Genomic DNA, 19,856 nt, shown 5'->3' on the forward strand with positions numbered 1-19,856 from the left:
GTCCTGACACACTGTGAGACCCCACACACCCCTGACAGGGTCCTGACACACTGTGAGACGCCACACACCCCTGACAGGATCCTGACAGACTGTGAGACCCCACACACCCCTGACAGGGTCCTGACACACTGTGAGACCCCACACACCCCTGACAGGGTCCTGACACACTGTGAGTCCCCACACACCCCTGACAGGGTCCTGACACACTGTGAGACCCCACACAGCCCTGGCAGTGTCCTGACACAGTGTGAGACCCCATACACCCCTGGCAGGGTCCTGACACACTGTGAGACCCCACACACCCCTGACAGGATCCTGACACACTGTGAGACCCCACACACCCCTGACAGGGTCCTGACACACTGTGAGATCCCACACTCCCCCTGACAGGGTCCTGACACACTGTGAGACCCCACACACCCCTGACAGGGTCCTGACACACTGTGAGACCCCACACACACCTCACAGGGTCCTGGCACACTGTGAACCCCACACACCCCTGACAGGGTCCTGACACACTGTGAGACCCCACACACCCCTGACAGGGTCCTGACACTCTGTGGATCCCACACACCCCTGACAGGGTCCTGACACACTGTGGGATCCCACACACCCCTGACAGGGTCCTGACGCACTGTGAGACCCCACACGCCCCTGACAGGGTCCTGACACACTGTGAGACCCCACACACACCTCACAGGGTTCTGACACACTGTGAGACCCCACACACACCTCACAGGGTCCTGACACACTGTGAGACCCCACACACCCCTGACAGGGTCCTGACACACTGTGAGACCCCACACACCCCTGACAGGGTCCTGACACACAGTGAGACCCCACACACCCCTGACAGGGTCCTGACACACTGTGAGACCCCACACACCCCTGACAGGGTCCTGACACACTGTGAGACCCCACACACACCTCACAGGGTCCTGACACACTGTGAGACCCCACACACACCTCACAGGGTCCTGACACACTGTGAGACCCCACACACCCCTGACAGGGTCCTGACACACTGTGAGAACCCACAGCCACCTGACAGGGTCCTGACACACCACAAGATCCCACACACCCCTGACAGGGTCCTGACACACTGTGAGACCCCACACACCCCCTGACAGGGTCCTGACTCACTGTGAGAACCCACACCCACCTGACAGGGTCCTGACACACTGTGAGACCCCACACACCCCTGGCAGGGTCCTGACACACTGTGAGACCCCACACACCCCTGACAGGGTCCTGACACACTGTGAGAACCCACACCCACCTGACAGGGTCCTGACACACTGTGAGACCCCACACACCCCTGACAGGGTCCTGACACACTGTGAGAACCCACACCCACCTGACAGGGTCCTGACACACTGTGAGACCCCACACACCCCTAACAGGGTCCTGACACACTGTGAGAACCCACACCCACCTGACAGGGTCCTGACACACTGTGAGACCCCACACACCCCTGACAGGGTCCTGACACACTGTGAGACCCCACACACCCCTGACAGGGTCCTGTCACACTGTGAGACTCCACACACCCCTGAAAGGGTCCTGACATACTGTGAGATCCCACACGTCACTGACAGGGTCCTGACACACTGTGAGAACCCACACACCCTTGACAGGATACAAAGACACTTTGAGATGCCACACACCCCAACCAGCCACCCACAGTGCACGTGCTGATACGCAAAGTTACTACTTTGTATTTTGAATCAGTGACGGTGGGAGGGGAGGGGAGCTGTGATTCCCTGACCTGTTCCTTTGACAGAATGCCTCCGGCCCTCTTCTCTATCTTGATACCCCACATCAACACTGGGGATTAAAAGTTTCTTCCACGGAAGTAAATGACAGTTGTGACAGTCGTGGGAGATTGTCCAGTCGGGGGTCAGTAACCTACCAGGGAAATACTCACCTTCACAGCACAGTTAATGTGGAAATGTGATGATTTGGTGGTTATTTGGACCAGGCCTCTCTGTCCAGTCAGTGGTCTATTAATCGAATTCACTTTACTGTACAAGCATCCATTGATGAATCCATCAATGCAAAAGCTCTGGGCTAACTCTTGTGTGCTTAAATACTGAGTTCTGAGTTGAGGCATCTAACAGTTTGTCCATTGTCTGTTTCCATGGAAGATGTTCAACAGATACACAAGGAGACTCTGCGGGCACAAACTGAAACACTGAGAGTGAACACGATCCTGATGAGGGAGAAGGTGAAGGTTTTCCAGCTGGTTGATCGATACGCTGAGCTCACGGTCATTTCTACTGTTCGAGACCGGCTAATGGTGGAACATGAGCTGCTGGCAAGAGGCAGAGACCACGAGGAGTGGAGAGAAAAACATCTCCGTGGACACCTGGAGAAACTCCAGATGGATCAGTTGTTCCAGAGCAGCTTTTCCCAAACTAACTCCAAATCTGCGATGTCCGCAGCAGTGGCCGGAGTCCAAGGGATCGGGAAAACAACAATGGTACAAAAGATTGTTTATGACTGGGCCGCGGGGAAAATATATCAACAATTCCAGTTTGTCTTCAGTTTCAAATTCCGGGATTTAAACTCCATTAATTGTAGAATAAATCTGAGGGAACTGGTTCTGGATCAGTATCCTTACTTTGGGAATTTCCTGAGGAAGGTCTGGAAGAATCCAGAGGGATTGCTGTTTATACTCGATGGTTTGGATGAATTCAAACACAGAATCGATTTTGCTGACAGTCGGAGAGATACAGAACCCAAGCACCAGTGTCCAGATCCCGAGTGGTGGTGTGAAGTGTCTGACATTGTGTACAGTTTAATCCAGGGCAAGCTGCTCCCAGGGTGTTCAGTGCTGGTGACCACCCGGCCCACTGCGTTACATTTATTGGAAAAGGCTAAGATCAGTGTCTGGGCTGAAATCCTGGGATTTGTTGGTGAGGAACGGAAGGAATATTTCATCAGACATTTTGAAGATCAGACGGTGGCGGAAGCTGTTTTCAAACACGTGGTGGAGAACGAGATCCTGTACACCATGAGCTACAACCCCTCCTACTGCTGGATCCTCGCTCTGACACTGGGCCCCTTCTTCACACAAAGAGTCAGGGACCTGCACCGAGTTCCCAAGACCATCACCCAACTGTACTCCTACTATATTTACAACATCCTGAAAAACCACGGCCGTGAGATTGAGAACCCCCATGATGTTTTGCTCAGGGTTGGTCAGATGGCCTTCAGAGGAGTGTACGAGAGGAAGATTGTGTTTACAGGTGGAGATTTGATCAGCTACAATCTGCAGCCTTCCCAGTTCCTGTCCGGGTTCCTGATGGAGCTTTTGGAGAGAGATGATTCTGCCCGGAGCGTGGTGTACACATTCCCACACCTCACCATCCAAGAGTTTGTAGCTGCAGTCGCACAATTCCTGAATCCACATCCCGGGGATATCCTGAAATTCCTCACTGGAGCCCACAATACCACAGATGGGCGGTTTGAGGTATTTCTCCGTTTTGTAGCTGGTCTCTCCAACCCAATGACAGCGCGGGGTCTGGAGGAGTTTCTGGGTCCATTTCCTCATCAAACAACCTGCCGGGTGATTGACTGGGTGAAGGAGGAGGTTAAACGCCAGAGTGGAAACACATGGAGTGAAGCTGGTAAAAGGAGCCTCCTGAACACATTGCACTACCTGTTTGAGTCTCAGAATCGTCCACTGGCTCAGGCCGCACTGGGATCTGTGAAAACACTTTCATTCAGTGGAATGACACTGACCCCGATTGACTGTGCGGTCCTGTCTCATGTCATCGGACTCTGTGATACAATAAAACACCTCGACCTGGGGAACTGCCACATTCAGTGTGAAGGAATCCAGCGGCTGGGACCCGGGCTGCACAAGTGCCAGGAGTTGAGGTAACTTGATTTATCTCTCACTCTGATCTGTGAAACTGTTCCATTCTGTTGTTTCAATGTAAAGGAATTCTGGTAAATCTGTAGTAAACCAGATTGTGAAGAATTGTGACAAATGCCCAGGGGATCAGTCAGTAATTCCCAGAGGACGGGAGGGTTATGAGGTTCCTTGTGAAGGGATGTTGGAGACTTCATCAGATCAGTGAACAACGGCCATTGGTTTAATGGCAGTAAATCACATGAATACCCGTGTTTCTCGCTGCCTGTGACACGTCCATTGACAATGTTCCTTCTCACTGTGACTGACACCCAAACCGACACAGACTGCAGCAGGTGGGTCAGAGATTCACACCCCCTTCCCGGTGAGGGACAAGAGACCGTCAGCAGACTGTCCCAGTGAGAGGGAAAGAAATACCATTGTGAGATTGTCCTCCCACTGCCCTTCCCCGTGTGTGACTTTGCTCACTTCCAGATATGCAAAGAGCGAGGCAGCATTTCCTCTGGGCCTCTGTTCAGACCCAACACACTCGTACAAAAAATTTCTGCGTTCTCTCGTCTTGTAGGATTATCGTTTACCCTTGGAATCCTCCTGTGGGACCTCTCATCCCAATCTCACACACATCCCCATTCCTCCTGTGGGCTCTCTATTACTCTTCCCTCATCCTCCTGTGGGATGTCTTTTCCACACACTCACCCCCTTCCTGTGAGATTGCTCTTCCCCATCCCCCTTCCTCCTGTGGGATCTCGCTTCCCCATCCTCTTCCTCCTTTGGGATCGCTCTTCCCCATCCCCGTTCCTCCTATGGGATCTCGCTTCCCCATCCCCTTTCCCCTTTCGCCTGTGGGAACTCTCCTCCCCATAGAATCATAAAATCATAGAACACTACAGCACAGAAAACAAGCCATTCAGTCCTTCTAGTTTGTACCGAAACCTTATTCCGCTAGTCCCATTGACCTGCACCCAGTCCATAACTCTCCAGTCCTCTCCCATCCATGTATCTATCCAATTTATTCTTAAAGCTTAAGAGTGAGTCCACATTTTCCTCATCAGACGGCAGCTCGTTCCACACTCTCACCACCCTCTGAGTGAAGAAGTTCCTCCTATTTCTCCCCCTAAACCTTTCCCCTTTCACGCTGAAGTCATGTCTTCTCATATTTATCTCTCCTAATCTATGTGGAAAGAGCCTATTCGCATTTACCCTGTCTATACCCTCACAATTTTGTAAACCTCTATCAAATCTCCCCTCATTCTTCTGCACTCCAAGGAATAAAGTCCTAACCTGCTCAATCCTTCCTTGTAACTCAACTTCTGAAGACCCGGCAACATCCTAGTAAATCTTCTCTGCACTTTTTCGAACTTACTGATATCCTTCCTATAGTTAGGTGATCAGAACTGCACACAATACTCCAAATTTGGCCTCACCAATGTCTTAGACAACCTCACCATAATATTCCAACTCCTATACTCATTACTTTTATTTATGAATGCCAGGGTGGCAAAAGTCTTTTTTACAACCCTGTCTACCTGTGACGCCACTTTCAGGGAATTATGTATCAGAACCCCCAACTCCCTCTGTTCCTCTGCACTCTTCAGTGCCCTACCGTTTATCGGGTATGTCCTACCTTGATTTGTCCTTCCAAAATGGAACACCTCACACTTGTCTGCATTAAATTCCATCTGCCATTTTCTGGCCAATTCTTCCAGTTAGTTCAGATCCCTCTGCAAGCTTTGAAAGTCTTCCTCGCTGTCCACAACACCTCTATCTTAGTGTCATCCGCAAACCTGCTGATCCAATTTATCACATTATCATCCAGATCATTGATACAGACAACAAACAACGATGGTCCCAGCACAGAGCCCTGAGACACACCACTAGTCACAGGCCTCCAGTCTGAGAAGCAATCATCCACTACCACTCTCTGTCTTCTCCCACACAGCCAATTCGAATCCAGTTTACAACCTCTCCATGGATACCTAGTGTCTGGACCTTTAGAACTAACCTCTCATGTGGGACTTTGTCAAAGGCCTTACAAAAGTCAATGGAGACAACATCCACAGCCTTTCCTTCATATGCATTCTTGGTAACCTCCTCGAAAAACACTACAGGATTCATTAAACATGATCTACCACACACAAATTCATGCTGACTATCTTTAATCAGCCCTTGGCTGTCCGAATCCTTGTATATCCGATCTCTCAGAACAACTTCTGATAATATACCTATTACTGACGTCAGGCTCACTGGGCTGTCCCGTCTACGCACAGCTGTGATATTCCCCTGACAGGTAATGTCACTTCTCATCCTTTCATCCCTCCCCCCTATCACATCTGAAACAATGGAAACCCGGAACATGAAGCTGCCAGTCCTGCCCCTCCTGCAACCAAGTCTTACTAATAGCAATAATGTCGAAATCATCATGTGCCAATCCACAACCTAAACTCATCTGCCTTCCACACAATACTCCTTGCATTGAAATAGATGCAACTGAGAACATTTCTATCACGTACAAACCATTGATATCTGTCCATACAAGCAGTCCTCGCATGACCCTTATCCTCCTCCACCTCACTATCTTCTCTAAAACTCTGCTCCCTCCCCCTGCAATCTAGTTTAAAACCCCCGGAGCAGAACTTGCTAACCTACTGGCAAGGATGTTAGTCCCCTCCAGTTCAGGTTCAAACTGTCCAATTCGAACTGGTCGCACCTCCCCTGGAAGAAATCCCAATTGTCCAGAAACATGAACCCTTCCCTCATGCACCATCCCCTCAGCCACGTATTTAGCTGCATTATCTTCCTGTTTCTAGCCTCACTAGCAGGTGGCATGGGTAGCAATCCACCTGTGAGATCTCACTTTCCCATCCCCCTTTCATCCTCTGGGATTTCTGTTCCCACTCCCCCTTCCTTCCAACTGTTGGATCTCCCCTCAGAATCCACCTTCCTCCTGTGGATCCCTCATCCCCATCCCCCTTCCTCCTGTGGGATCTCTCTTCCACATCCCTCATCCTGCTGTAGGATATCTCTTCCAAATCCCCATTCCTCCTGTGGGATTTAAACTCTCCACCCTTTTATTCCAGTGTGATCTCTCATTCCCATCCCATTTCCTATTGTGGGATCTCTCTTTCCCATCCCCCTTCCTCCAGTGTGATCTCTCATCCCCATCCCATTTCCTATTGTGGGATCTCTCTTTCCCATCCCCCTTCCTCCTGTGGGATCTCTCTTTCCCATCCCACTTCCTCCTGTGGTATCTCTCTACCCCATTCCTTCCTCCTGTGGGAACACTCATCCCCATCCCTCTTCCTGCTGTGGGATCTCTCTTCCCCATCTGCTTTCCTGCTGCTGGATCTCTCTTCTCCATCCCCCTTCCTCCTGTGGACTCTGTTCCCTATACACCTTCCTCTTGTGGGATCCCTCATCACCAGTTCCCTTACTCCTGATGAATCGCTCTTCCCCATCCCCATTCCTACAGTGGAATCTCTCTTCTCCACCCCCCATGCTCCTGTGGGATCTCCCTTCCGCATCCCCTTTCACCCTCTGGGGCCTCTGTTCCCATTCCACTTCCTCCTGTGGGATTTAAGCTTCCCATCCCTTTCTTCCTGTGGGATCTCTCTTCCCTATCCCCTACGTCGGGTGGGATCACACTTATCCATCCCACTTCCTCCCGTGGCATCTATTTTCCCCATCCCTCTTCCTCCTATGAGATCTCTCCTACTCATCCCCCAATCTCCTGTATGATCTCACTTCCCCACCTGTCTCATCTCTCGTCGCCATGCCCGATCATCTTATGGGATCTGTATTCCCCATTCCATTTCCTTCTGTGGGATTTCTCTTCCCCATCCACTTTCATCCTGTGGGATCTCTCATCACCATCCCCCTTCCTCCTATGGGTCATCATAATGCCCCCTCTTCCTGTGGGATCTGTCTTGTCCCTGCACACGTATCTCTCTTCCCCATCCCACATCCTCTTGTCGGATCTCCCTTCCCCATTCTCCTTCCAACTGTGGGATATCTCCTCCCCACCATTTTTCTTCCTAGGGATATATCTTCCCCAACCCTCTTACTTCTGTGGGATCTCTATTCCCCATCCCCTTCCTCCTGTGCACTCTCTCCTCCCCATCAACTTCCTGCTGTGGGATCTCTCTTCCCCATCCCCCTTCCTCCTGTGGGATCTCTCTTTCCCATCTCTTCCTCCTGTGGGATCTCTCTTTCCCATCCCCATTACTCATGAGGTATCTCTCCTACTCATCCCACATTCTCCTACGGGATCTCTTTTGCCCATTACCTTCCCGCTATTGGATATCTCTTCTCATCCACTTTCCTGCCCTGGCATCACTTTACCCGATCGCACTTCCTCCTGTGGAATCTCACTTCCCCATCCCCTTCTTCCTATGTAATATCTCTTCCCCACACCCTACCTTCTGTGAGATTTATCTTCCCCACCAGATTTCTCCCTATGGGATCTCTCTATCCCATCCACTTCCTTCTGTTGGACCTACATTCCACTTCCTCCTCTGGGCTCTCTTTCCCAACCCCCTTCCTCCCGTGGAATCTGTCTTCCCCATCCCACTTCCTCTGGTGGGATCGCTCTTCTCCATCCCCCTTCTCCTGTGGGATCTGTCTTCCCCATCACCCTTCCTCCTGTGGGATCTCTCCTCCCCATCCCCCTTCTCCTGTGGGATCCCTCTTCTGCACTCCTCCTACTCCTGTGGTTCCTGTGTTCCATGTCCCCACTTCCTGTGGGATCTCTCTTTCCCATCCCCATTCCTCCTGAGGTATTTCTCCTACTCATCCCCCTTCCTCCTGTATGATCTCTCTTCCACGTCCCTCCCTTCCTATCAGATCTCTCTTCCCCATGCTCCTTCCTCCTGTCGGATTTATCTTCCCCACCAGCTTTATTCCTCTGGGTTCTTTCTTTCCCATCCTATTACTTCTGTTGGACATCTATTCCACATTCCACTTCCTGCTCTGGTCTCTCCCCCAACAACTTCCTGCTGTTGAATCTCCCTTCCCCATCACCATCCTCCAGTGGGATCACCCTTCTCCATCCACCTTACTCCTGTGGGATCTCTCTTCCCCATCCCCCTTGCTCCTGTGGGATCTCTCTTCCCCATCCCGCTTCCTCCTGTGGGATCTGTCTTCCCAATCCCACATCCTTCTGCGGGATCTCATCTGCCTTCCACACAATACTCCTTGCATTGAAATAGATGCAACTGAGAACATTTCTATCACGTACAAACCATTGATAACTGTCTATACAAGCAGTCCTCGCATGACCCTTATCCTCCACCACCTCACTATCTGCTCTAACACTCTGCTCCCTCCCCCTGCAATCTAGTTTAAAACCCCCGGAGCAGAACTTGCTAACCTACTGGCAAGGATGTTAGTCCCCTCCAGTTCAGGTGCGAACTGTCCAATTCGAACTGGTCGCACCTCCCCTGGAAGAAATCCCAATTGTCCAGAAACATGAACCCCTCCCTCATGCACCATCCCCTCAGCCACGTATTTAGCTGCATTATCTTCCTGTTTCTAGCCTCACTAGCACGTGGCATGGGTAGCAATCCACCTGTGAGATCTCACTTTCCCATCCCCCTTTCATCCTCTGGGATTTCTGTTCCCACTCCCCCATCCTTCCAACTGTTGGATCTCCCCTCAGCATCCACCTTCCTCCTGTGGATCCCTCATCCCCATCCCCCTTCCTCCTGTGGGATCTCTCTTCCACATCCCTCATCCTGCTGTAGGATATCTCTTCCAAATCCCCATTCCTCCTGTGGGATTTATACTCTCCACCCTTTTATTCCTATGTGATCTCTCATCCCCATCCCATTTTCTTTTGTGGGATCTCTCTTTCCCATCCCCCTTCCTCCTGTGGGATCTCTCTTCCACGTCCTCCTTCCTCCTGTGGGATCTCTCCTCCCCGTCCCCCTTACTCCTGTGGGATCTCCCCTCCCCGTCCCCCTTCCTCCTGTGGGGTCTCTCCTCCCCGTCCCCCTTCCTCCTGTGGGATCTCTCTTCCACGTCCTCCTTCCTCCTGGCCGATCTCTCAAGCCCTTCCCCCTTTATCCTGTTTAATGCCTCTCTCTCCGCTCCCCTTCCTCCCATTGGATATCCCTTCCCCATCCCCCTTCCCCCTGCGAGTTCTCTCTACCCCTTCCCACATCCCCCTGTGGGTTATCACTTCCCCATCTCCCTCCTGTGACGTCTCTCTTCCCCATCCCCTTTCCTCCTGTGGGATATCCCTTCCCCATCTCCCTCCTGTGGGATCTCTCTTCCCCATCCCCTTTCCTCCTGTGGGAGCTCTCTTCCCCATCCCCCTTCCTCCTGTGAGGTCTCTCTTCCCCATCCCCTTTCCTCCTGTGGGATATCCCTTCCCCATCTCCCTTCCTCCTGTGGGAGCTCTCTTCCCATTCGTCCTTCTGCCTGAGTGAACTCTCCTCCCCACACCCTTTCATAGAATCATAAAATCATAAAACACCAGCGCACAGAAAACAAGCTATTCTGCCCTTCTGCTTTGTGCCGAATCTCTATTCCGCTTGTCCCATTGACCTGTACCCAGTCCATAACCTTCCAGTCCTCTCCCATCCATACATCTATCCAATTTATTTTTAACACTTAAGAGTGATTCCGCATTTTCTACATCAGATGGCAGCTTGTTCCACACTCTCACTACTCTCTCAGTGAAGAATTTCCCCCTAAACCTTTCCCCTTTCACTCTGAACCAAGTCCTCCTGTAATTTATCTCTCCTAATCTATGTGAAAGAGACTATTTGCATTTACCCTGACTATACCCCTCAGAGTTTTGTAAACCTCGTTGAAATCTCCCCGCATTCTTCTGCGCTCCAAGGAATAAAGTCCTAACCTGTTCAATCTTTCCTTGTAACTCAACTCCTGAAGATCGGGCAACATCCTAGTAAATCTTCTCTGCACTTGTTCAACCTTACTGATATCCTTCCTTTAGTTCAGTGACCAGAACTGCACACAATATTCCATATTTGGCCTCACCAATGTCTCATACAACCTCACCATAATATTCCAACTCCTATACTCAACTTTGATTTATGAATGCCAGGATGCCAAAAGCCTTCTTTACAACCCTGTCTACCTGTGATGCCACTTTCTGGGAATTATGTATCTGAACTCCCAGGTCCCTTTGTTCCTCCGCACTCCTCAGTGCCCTACCATTTACTGTGTATGTCATACCTTGATTTGTCCTTCCAAAATGCAACACCTCACACTTGTCTGCATTAAAGTGGTGAATAGTGGTGTGCCTCAGGGATCTGTACTGGGTCCAATCTTGTTTGTCATATACATTAATGATCTGGATGATGGGGTGGTAAATTGGATTAGTAAGTATGCAGATAATACTAAGATAGGTGACATTGTGGATAATGAAGGTTTTCAAAGCTTGTTGTACAGAGATTTAGGCCAGTTAGAAGAGTGGGCTGAAAGATGGCAGATGGAGTTTAATGCTGATATGTGTGAGGTGATACATTTTGGGAGGAGTAATCCAAAAATGACATATATGGTAAATGGTAGGGCACTGAGGAATGCAGCAGAACAGAGTGATCAAGGGATAATGGTGCAGAGTTCCCTGAAGGTGGAATCTCATGTGGATAGGGTGCTGAAGAAAGCTTTTGGTATACTGGCCTTTATAAATCAGAGCATTGAGTATAGGAGTTGGGATGTAACGTTAAAATTGTACAAGGCATTGGTGAGCCCAAATTTGGAGTATTGTGTACTGTTCTGGTCACTGAATTATAGGAAAGATGTCAACAAAATAGAGAGAGTACAGAGTAAATTTACTAGAATGTTACCTGGGTTTCAGCACCTAATGAACAAGCTAGGTCTTTATTCTTTGGAGCATAGAAGGTTGAGGGGGGACTTGATAGAGGTATTTACAATTATGAGGGGGATAGATAGAGCTGACATGGGTAGTCTTTTTTCCATTGAGAATAGGGGAGATTCGAATAAGAGGGAATGAGTTGAGAGTGAAAGGGCAAAAGTTTAGGGGTAACACAAGGGAGAACTTCTTTACTCAGAGAGTGGTAGCTGTGTGGAACGAGCTTCCAGTAGAAGTGGTAAAGGCGGGTTTGATTTTGTCATTTAAAAAAAATTGGATAGGTATATGGACAGGAAAGGAATGAAATGGGGGGTTATGGGCTGAGTGCAGGTAGGTGGGACTAGGTGAGAATAAGCATTCGGCACAGACCAGAAAGGCCGAGATGGCCTGCTTCCCTGCTGTAATCGTTATCTGGTTATATGTCATATGTTATAAATTCCATCTGCCATTTTCTGGCCCATTTTTCCAGTTGGTGCAGATCCCTCTGCAAGCTTTGAAAGCCTTCCTCGCTGTCCACAACACCTCTAACTTAGTGTCATCAGCAAACCTGCTGATCCAATTTATCACATTATCATCTAGATCATTGATGCAGACTACAAACAACGATGGTCCCAGCACAGATCCCTGAGACACAGCACTAGTCACAGGCCTCCAGTCTGAGAAGCAATCATCCACTACCACTCTCTGTCTTCTCCCACACAGCCAATTTGAATCCAGTTTACAATCTCTCCATGGATACCTAGTGTCTGAACCTTCTGAACTAACCTCTTATGTGGGACCTTGTCAAAGGCCTTACTAAAGTCCATGTAGACAACATCCACAGCCTTTCCTTCCCATCCTCGACAAACACTACAAGATTCATTAAACATGATCTAACATGAAAGCCATGTTGACTATCTTTTATCAGCCCTTGGCTGTCCAAATCCTTGCATATCCGAACTCTCAGAACACCTTCTGATAAATTACCTGTTACGGATGTCAGGCTCACTGGCCTGTAATTACCTGGTGTACTTTTGGAGCCTTTTTCAAACAACGGAACAACATGAGCTACCCTCCAATCCTCCGGCACCGCACCCCTGGCTGAGGACATTTTAAATATTTCTGCCAGGGCCCCTGCAATTTCTACACCAGTCTCTCTCAAGGTCCGAGGGGAATATCATGGCAGTTCTGGGGGATTAATCTACCTTTATTCACTGTAAGGCAGCAAGCAGCTTCTCCTCTTTAATCTCTATATGTTCCATGACACTACTGGTTGTTTCCCTTAATTCCATATCCGCTATGCCAGTTTCCTGAGTAAACACTGACGCAAAAAAACTGTTTAAGATCTCCCCCATCTCGTGAGGCTCCACACAGAGACGACCACTCTGATCTTCTAGGGGACCAATTTTGTCCTTTACTATCCTTTTACTCTTAATATACTGGTAGAAACCCTTCGGGTTTACCTTCACATTATCTGCCAAAGCAACCTCATGTCTTCTTTTTGCCTTCCTGATTTCCTTCTTTAGAATTTGCTTACATTTTCTATAATCTTCAAGTACCTCATTTGTTCCTTGTTTCCTATAGCTGCTAAACACCTACTTAAGCAGATCGCCAATATCCCTTGAAAACCAAGGTTCCCTCTGCCTGTTAACTCTGCCTTTAATCCTGGCAGGAACATGCAAACTCTGCACTCTCAAAATTTCACCCTTGAAGGCGTTCCACTTACTGTACACATCCTTGCCAGAAAACAACTTATCCCAATCCACTCTTCCCAGATCCTCTCTCATTTCCACAAAATTGGCCCTTCTCCAATTCAGAACCTTAACTGGCGGACCAGTCCTATCCTTATCCATAATTATCTTGAAACTAATGACATTATGGTCACTGGACCCAAAATGTTCACCTACACATACTTCTGTCGCCTGACCTGTCTGGTTACTTAATAGGAGATCAGGTACTGCACCCTCTCTCGTTGATACCTCAATATATTGATTTAGAAAACTTTCCTGACACATTTGACAAACGCAACGCCATCTAACCCTTTCTCAGAATGGGAGTCCCCGTCAATATGTGGAAAGTTAAAATCCCCGACGATTACAACTTTCTGTTTCTTACATTGCTGTGCTACCTCTCTACAGATTTGCTCCTCGAATTCTCTCTGACTACTGGGCGGTCTATAATACAACCCTATTAGTGTGGTCACACCTTCCCCGTTCCTCAGCTCCACCCATATGGCCTCTGTAGATGAACCCTCCGGGCTGTCCCGTCTACGCACAGCTGTGATATTCCCCTGACTGGTAATGCCACTCCGCCCCCTTTCATCCCTCCCCTCTATCACATCTGAAACAATGGAAACCCAGAACATGAAGCTGCCAGTCCTGACCCTCCTGCAAACCAAGTCTTACTAATAGCAATAATGTCGATATCATCGTGCCAATCCACGATCTAAACTCATCTGCCTTACCTGCAATACTCCTTGCATTGAAATAAATGCACCTGAGAACATTTCTATCACATACAAACCATTGATATCTGTCTATACAAGCAGTCCTCGCAAGACCCTTATCCTCCACCACCTCCCTATCTGCTCTAACACTCTGGTTCCCCTCCCCCTGCAACCTTGTTTAAAACCCCCGGAGCAGAGCTTGCTAACCTACCGACAAGGATGTTAGTCCCCTCCAATTCAGGTGCAAACTGTCCAATTCGAACTGGTCCCACCTCCCCTGGAAGAAAGCCCAATTGTCCAGAAACGTGAACCCCTCCCTCATGCACCATCCCCTCAGCCACGTATTTAGCTGCATTATCTTCCTATTTCTAGCCTCACTAGCACGTGGCATGGGTAGCAATCCTCCTGTGAGATCTCGCTTTCCCATCCCCCTTTCATCCTCTGGGCTCTCTGTTCCCACTCCCCCATCCTTCCAACTGTTGGATCTCTCCTCAGCATCCCCTTTCCTCCTATGGGATCTCTCCTACTCATCCCCCAACCTCCTGTTTGATCTCACTTCCCCACCCACTTCCTCCTGTCTCATCTCTCTTCCCCATGCCCCATCATCCTATGTGATCTCTCTTACCCATTCCCCTTCCTTCTGTGGGATTTCTCTCCCCCATCCACTTTCATCCTGTGGGATCTCTCATCCCCGTCCCCCTTCCTCTGGTGGTATCTCTCTCTCCCATCCCCCTTCCTCCTGTGGGATCTCTTCCCCATTACCCTTCCTCCTGTGGGATCTCTCTTCCCTATCCCCCTTCCTCCTGTGGGATCTCTCTTCCCCATCTCCCTTCCTCCTGTGGGATCTCTCTTCCCCATCTCACTTCCTCCTGTGGGATCTCTCTTCCCTATCCCCCTTCCTCCTGTGGGATCTCTTCCCCATTACCCTTCCTCCTGTGGGATCTCTCTTCCCCATCCCCTTCCTCCTGTGGGATCTCTCTTCCCTATCCCCCTTCCTCCTGTGGGATCTCTTCCCCATCTCCCTTCCTCCTGTGGAATCTCTCTTCCCCATCTCACTTCCTCCTGTGGGATCTCTCTTCCCTATCCCACTTCCTCCTGTGGGATCTCTCTTCCCAATCCCCCTTCCTCCTGTGGGATCTCTCTTCCCCATCCCCCTTCCTCCTGTGGGGTCTGTCTTCCCCAACCCCCTTCCTCCTGTGGGATCTCTCCTCCCCATCCCCCTTCCTCCTGTGGGATCTCTTCCCCCCGTCCCCCTTCCTCCTGTGGGATCTCTCTTCCCCATCCCCCTTCCTCCTCTGGGATCTCTTCCCCAACCCCCTACCTCCTGTGGGATCTCTCTTCCACATCGCTTTAGCTTAGGTGGGTCTATTTCGCTGTGTCCCATTGACATTTCTGCATTTCAGTCAGAAACACTTTTCTCTCCATCGGGGAATGGGACAGAATATGTGGGGTTTAGAGGGTTTAGAGGGACAGACGAAATTACCGACATTCGGTAAATACACTGGAGCTGGGCAGTGAGGGACAATGACAGTGATGGGAACTCCGATCAGTGATTTACTGGACAGTTTAATGTTTCCTGAAATATCCGAGTGAGAGAAATTCCCCCAGACCCACGGTTTGAATCACTTTGTTTATCAATCTGTCTGTTTGTGTTTAGACTTGGGCGGAATGAACAGGGAGATTCAGGAGTGAAACTGGTGTCTGCGGCTCTGAGGAACCCGGAGTGTAAAATACAGAAACTGTGGTAAGTACCAGACTGTGGGAGATTGTGTTTACAGTCACTGGGTGTCTGACACTGAACATTAATGTGATCAGCAGAAACATAGAAAACATACAGGACAATACAGGCCCTTCGGCCCACAAAGCTGTGCTGAACATGTTTCTACCTTAGAATTACCTCGATTTTACCCATAGCCCTCTATATTTCTAAGCTCCATGTAGCCATCCTGGAGTTTAAAGTTTTCGCCTCCAGCAGCCCATTCTTAAAACTATGCCCTCTCGTGCTAGCCATTTCAGCCCTGGGGAGAAGACTCTGACGAACCACACGATCAATGCCTCTCATTATCTTGTACACCACTATCAAATCACCTCTCATACTCCGTCACTCCAAGAGAACAGGCCGAGTTCACTCAACCTGTTCTCATAAGGCATGCTCCCCAATCCAGGCAACATCCCTGCAAATCTCCTCTGCACCCTGTCTATGGTTTCCACATTTCACATCCTCCTCCTCGGAGATTGCTACCCAATCCTCTTCTACCTGTGGGATCTTTCTTCCACATCCCCCTTCCTCCTGTGGGATCTCTCTTCCCCATCCCCATTCCTCCTGTGGGATCTCTCTTCCCCATCCCCCTTCCTCCTGTGGGGTCTCTCCTCCTCGTCCCCCTTCCTCCTGTGGGGTCTCTCCTCCCCGTCCCCCTTCCTCCTGTGGGATCTCTTCTCCCCCGTCCACTTTCCTCTTGTGGGATCTCTCTTCCCCGTCCCCCTTCCTCCTGTGGGATCGCTCCTCCCCGTCCCCCTTCCTCCTGTGGGATATCCCCTCCCCGGCCCCTTCCTCCTGTAGGATCTCTCCTCCCCATCCCCCTTCCTGCTGTGGGATCTCCCCTCCCCGTCCCCCTTCCTCCTGTTGGATCTCCCCTCCCCGTCCCCATTCCTCCTGTGGGATCTCCTCCCCGTCCCCCTTCCACCTGTGGGATCTCCTCCCCGTCCCCCTTCCACCTGTGGGATCTCCGCTCCCCGTCCCCCTTCCTCCTGTGGGATCTCCCCTCCCCGTCCCCTTCCCCCTGTGGGGTCTCTCGGCCCCCTCCCCCTTCCCCCTGTGGGATCTCTCGGCCCCGTCCCCCTTCCCACTGTGGGATCTCTCGGCCCCGTCCCCCTTCCTCCTGTGGGATTTCTCCCCCGTCCCCATTCCTCCTGTGGGATCTCTCCACCCCGTCCTCATTCCTCCTGTGGGATCTCTTCTCCCCGTCCCCCTTCCTCTTGTACGATCTCTCCTCCCCGTCCCCCTTCCTCCTGTGGGATCTCCTCCCCGTCCCCCTTCCTCCTGTGGGATCTCCTCCCCGTCCCCCTTCCTGCTGTCGGATCTCTGCACCCCGTCCCCCTTCCTCCTGTGGGATCTCTGCTCCCCGTCCCCCTTCCTCCTGTGGGATCTCTCCTCCCCATCCCCCTTTCTCCTGTGGGATCTCTCCTCCCCGTCCCCCTTTCTCCTGTGGGATCTCTTCTCCCCCGTCCACTTTTCTCCTGTGGGATCGCTCTTCCCCGTCCCCCTTCCTCCTGTGGGATCGCTCCTCCCCGTCCCCCTTCCTTCTGTGGGATCTCTCCTCCCCATCCCACTTCCTCCTCTGGGATCTCCACTCCCCGTCCCCCTTCCTCCTGTTGGAACTCCCCTCCACATCCCCCTTCCTCCAGTGGGATCTCCCCTCCCCATCCCCCTTCCTCAAGTGGGATCTCCCCTCCCCGTCCCCCTTCCTCCTGTGGGAGCTCCTCCCCGTTCCCCTTCCTCCTGTGGGATCTCCGCTCCCCGTCTCCCTTCCCCCTGTGGGGTCCCTCGGCCCCCTCCCCCTTCCCCCTGTGGGCTCACGGCCCCTTCCCCCTTCTCACTGTGGGATCTCTTGGACCCCTCCCCCTTCTCACTGTGGGATCTCTCCCCCGTCCACATTCCTCCTGTGGGATCTCTCCTCCCCGTCCACATTCCTCCTGTGGTACCTCTCCTCCCCGTCCCCCTTCCTCTTGTACGATCTCTCCTCCCCGTCCCCCTTCCTCCTGTGGGGTCTCTCCTCCCCGTCACCCCTCATCCTGTGGGATCATTCCCTCCCCGTCCCCCTTCCTCCTGTGGGATCTCCCCTCCACGTCCCCCTTCCTCCTGTGGGATCTCCCCTGCCCGTCCCCCTTCCTCCTGTGGGATCTCCCCTGCCCGTCCCCCTTCCTCCTGTGGGATCTCCCCTCCCCGTCCCCCATCCTCCTGTGGGATCTCTTCTCCCCCGTCCACTTTCCTCCTGTGGGATCGCTCTTCCCCGTCCCCTTCCTCCTGTTGGATCGCTCCTCCCCGTCCCCCTTCCTTCTGTGGGATCTCTCCTGCCCGTCCCCCTTCCTCCTGTGGGATCTCTGCTCCCCGTCCCCCTTCCTCCTGTGGGATCTCTGCTCCCCGTCCCCCTTCCTCCTGTGGGATCTCTCTTCCCCGTCCCCCTTTCTCCTGTGGGATCTCTCCTCCCCGTCCCCCTTCCTCCTGTGGGATCGCTCCTCCCCGTCCCCCTTCCTCCTGTGGGATCTCTCCTCCCCATCCCACTTCCTCCTGTGGGATCTCCCCTCCCCGTCCCCCTTCCTCCTGTTGGATCTCCCCGTCCCCCTTCCTCCCGTGGGATCTCTGCTCCCCATCCCCCTTCCTCCAGTGGGATCTCCACTTCCCATCCCCCTTCCACCTGTGGGATCTCCCCGTCCCCCTTCCTCCCGTGCGATCTCTACTCCCCATCCCCCTTCCTCCAGTGGGATCTCCACTTCCCGTCCCCCTTCCTCCTGTGGGATCTCCTCCCCGTTCCCCTTCCTCCTGTGGGATCTCCCCTCCCCGTCCCCCTTCCCCCTGTGGGGTCTTTCGGCCCCCTCCCCCTTCCCCCTGTGTGGTCTCTCGGCCCCTTCCCCCTTCTCACTGTGGGATCTCTCCCCCGTCCACATTCCTCCTGTGGGATCTCTCCTCCCCGTCCCCATTCCTCCTGTGGGATCTCTCCTCCCCGTCCCCCTTCCTCCTGTGAGGACTCTCCTCCCCGTCCCCCTTCCTCCTGTACGATCTCTCGTCCCCGTCCCCCTTCCACCTGTGGGGCATCTCCTCCCCGTCCCCCATCCTCCTGTGGGATCTCTCCTCCCCGTCACCCCTTATCCTGTGGGATCTCTCCTCCCATTCCCTCTTCCTCCTGTGGGGTCTCTCGGCCCCGTCCCCCTTTCTCCTGTGGGATCTCTCGTCCCCGTCCCCCTTCCTCCTGTACGATCTCTCGTCCCCGTCCCCCTTCCTCCTGTACGATCTCTCGTCCCCGTCCCCCTTCCTCCTGTACGATCTCTCGTCCCCGTCCCCCTTCCACCTGTGGGGCATCTCCTCCCTGTCCCCCTTCCTCCTGTGGGATCGCTCCTCCCCGTCCCCCTTCCTCCTGTGGGATCTCTGCTCCCCGTCCCCCTTCCTCCTGTGGGATCTCTGCTCCCCGTCCCCCTTCCTCCAGTGGGATCTCTCCTCCCCGTCCCCCTTTCTCCTGTGGGGTCTCTCTTCCCCGTCCCCCTTTCTCCTGTGGGATCTCTCCTCCCCGTCCCCCTTTCTCCTGTGGAATCTCTTCTCCCCCATCCACTTTTCTCCTGTGGGATCGCTCTTCCCCATCCCACTTTCTCCTGTGGGATCTCTCCTCACCGTCCCCCTTCCTCCTGTGGGGTCTCTCGGCCCCCTCCCCCTTCCCCCTTTGGGGTCTCCCGGCCCCTTCCCCCTTCTCACTGTGGGATCTCTTGGACCCCTCCCCCTTCTCACTGTGGGATCTCTCCCTCGTCCACATTCCTCCTGTGGTACCTCTCCTCCCCGTCCCCCTTCCTCCTGTGGGGTCTCTTCCCCGTCACCCCTCATCCTGTGGGATCATTCCCTCCCCGTCCCCCTTCCTCCTGTGGGATCTCCCCTCCCCGTCCCCCTTCCTCCTGTGGGATCTCTCCTCCGTCCCCCTTTCTCCTGTGGGATCTCCCCTCCCCCATCC

General features: G+C 52.3%; 1 protein-coding gene across 12 annotated transcripts in view; it reads left to right on the forward strand.

Moving 5' to 3' along the window:
* LOC132386864 (NACHT, LRR and PYD domains-containing protein 3-like) overlaps positions 1–19,856 on the forward strand; it is a 101,950-nt gene that overhangs the window by 71,242 nt on the left and 10,852 nt on the right. For all 12 annotated transcript variants that reach the window (XM_059959212.1, XM_059959213.1, XM_059959215.1 and 9 more), the window contains 2 exons: positions 2,148–3,885; positions 15,800–15,886. In XM_059959212.1, the coding sequence (XP_059815195.1) occupies positions 2,148–3,885; positions 15,800–15,886 (1,825 nt within the window). The remainder of the gene's footprint in view (positions 1–2,147; positions 3,886–15,799; positions 15,887–19,856) is intronic.

The sequence above is a fragment of the Hypanus sabinus genome, unplaced genomic scaffold, assembly GCF_030144855.1.
Source record: "Hypanus sabinus isolate sHypSab1 unplaced genomic scaffold, sHypSab1.hap1 scaffold_135, whole genome shotgun sequence".
NCBI classification, from domain to species: Eukaryota; Metazoa; Chordata; class Chondrichthyes; order Myliobatiformes; family Dasyatidae; genus Hypanus; species Hypanus sabinus.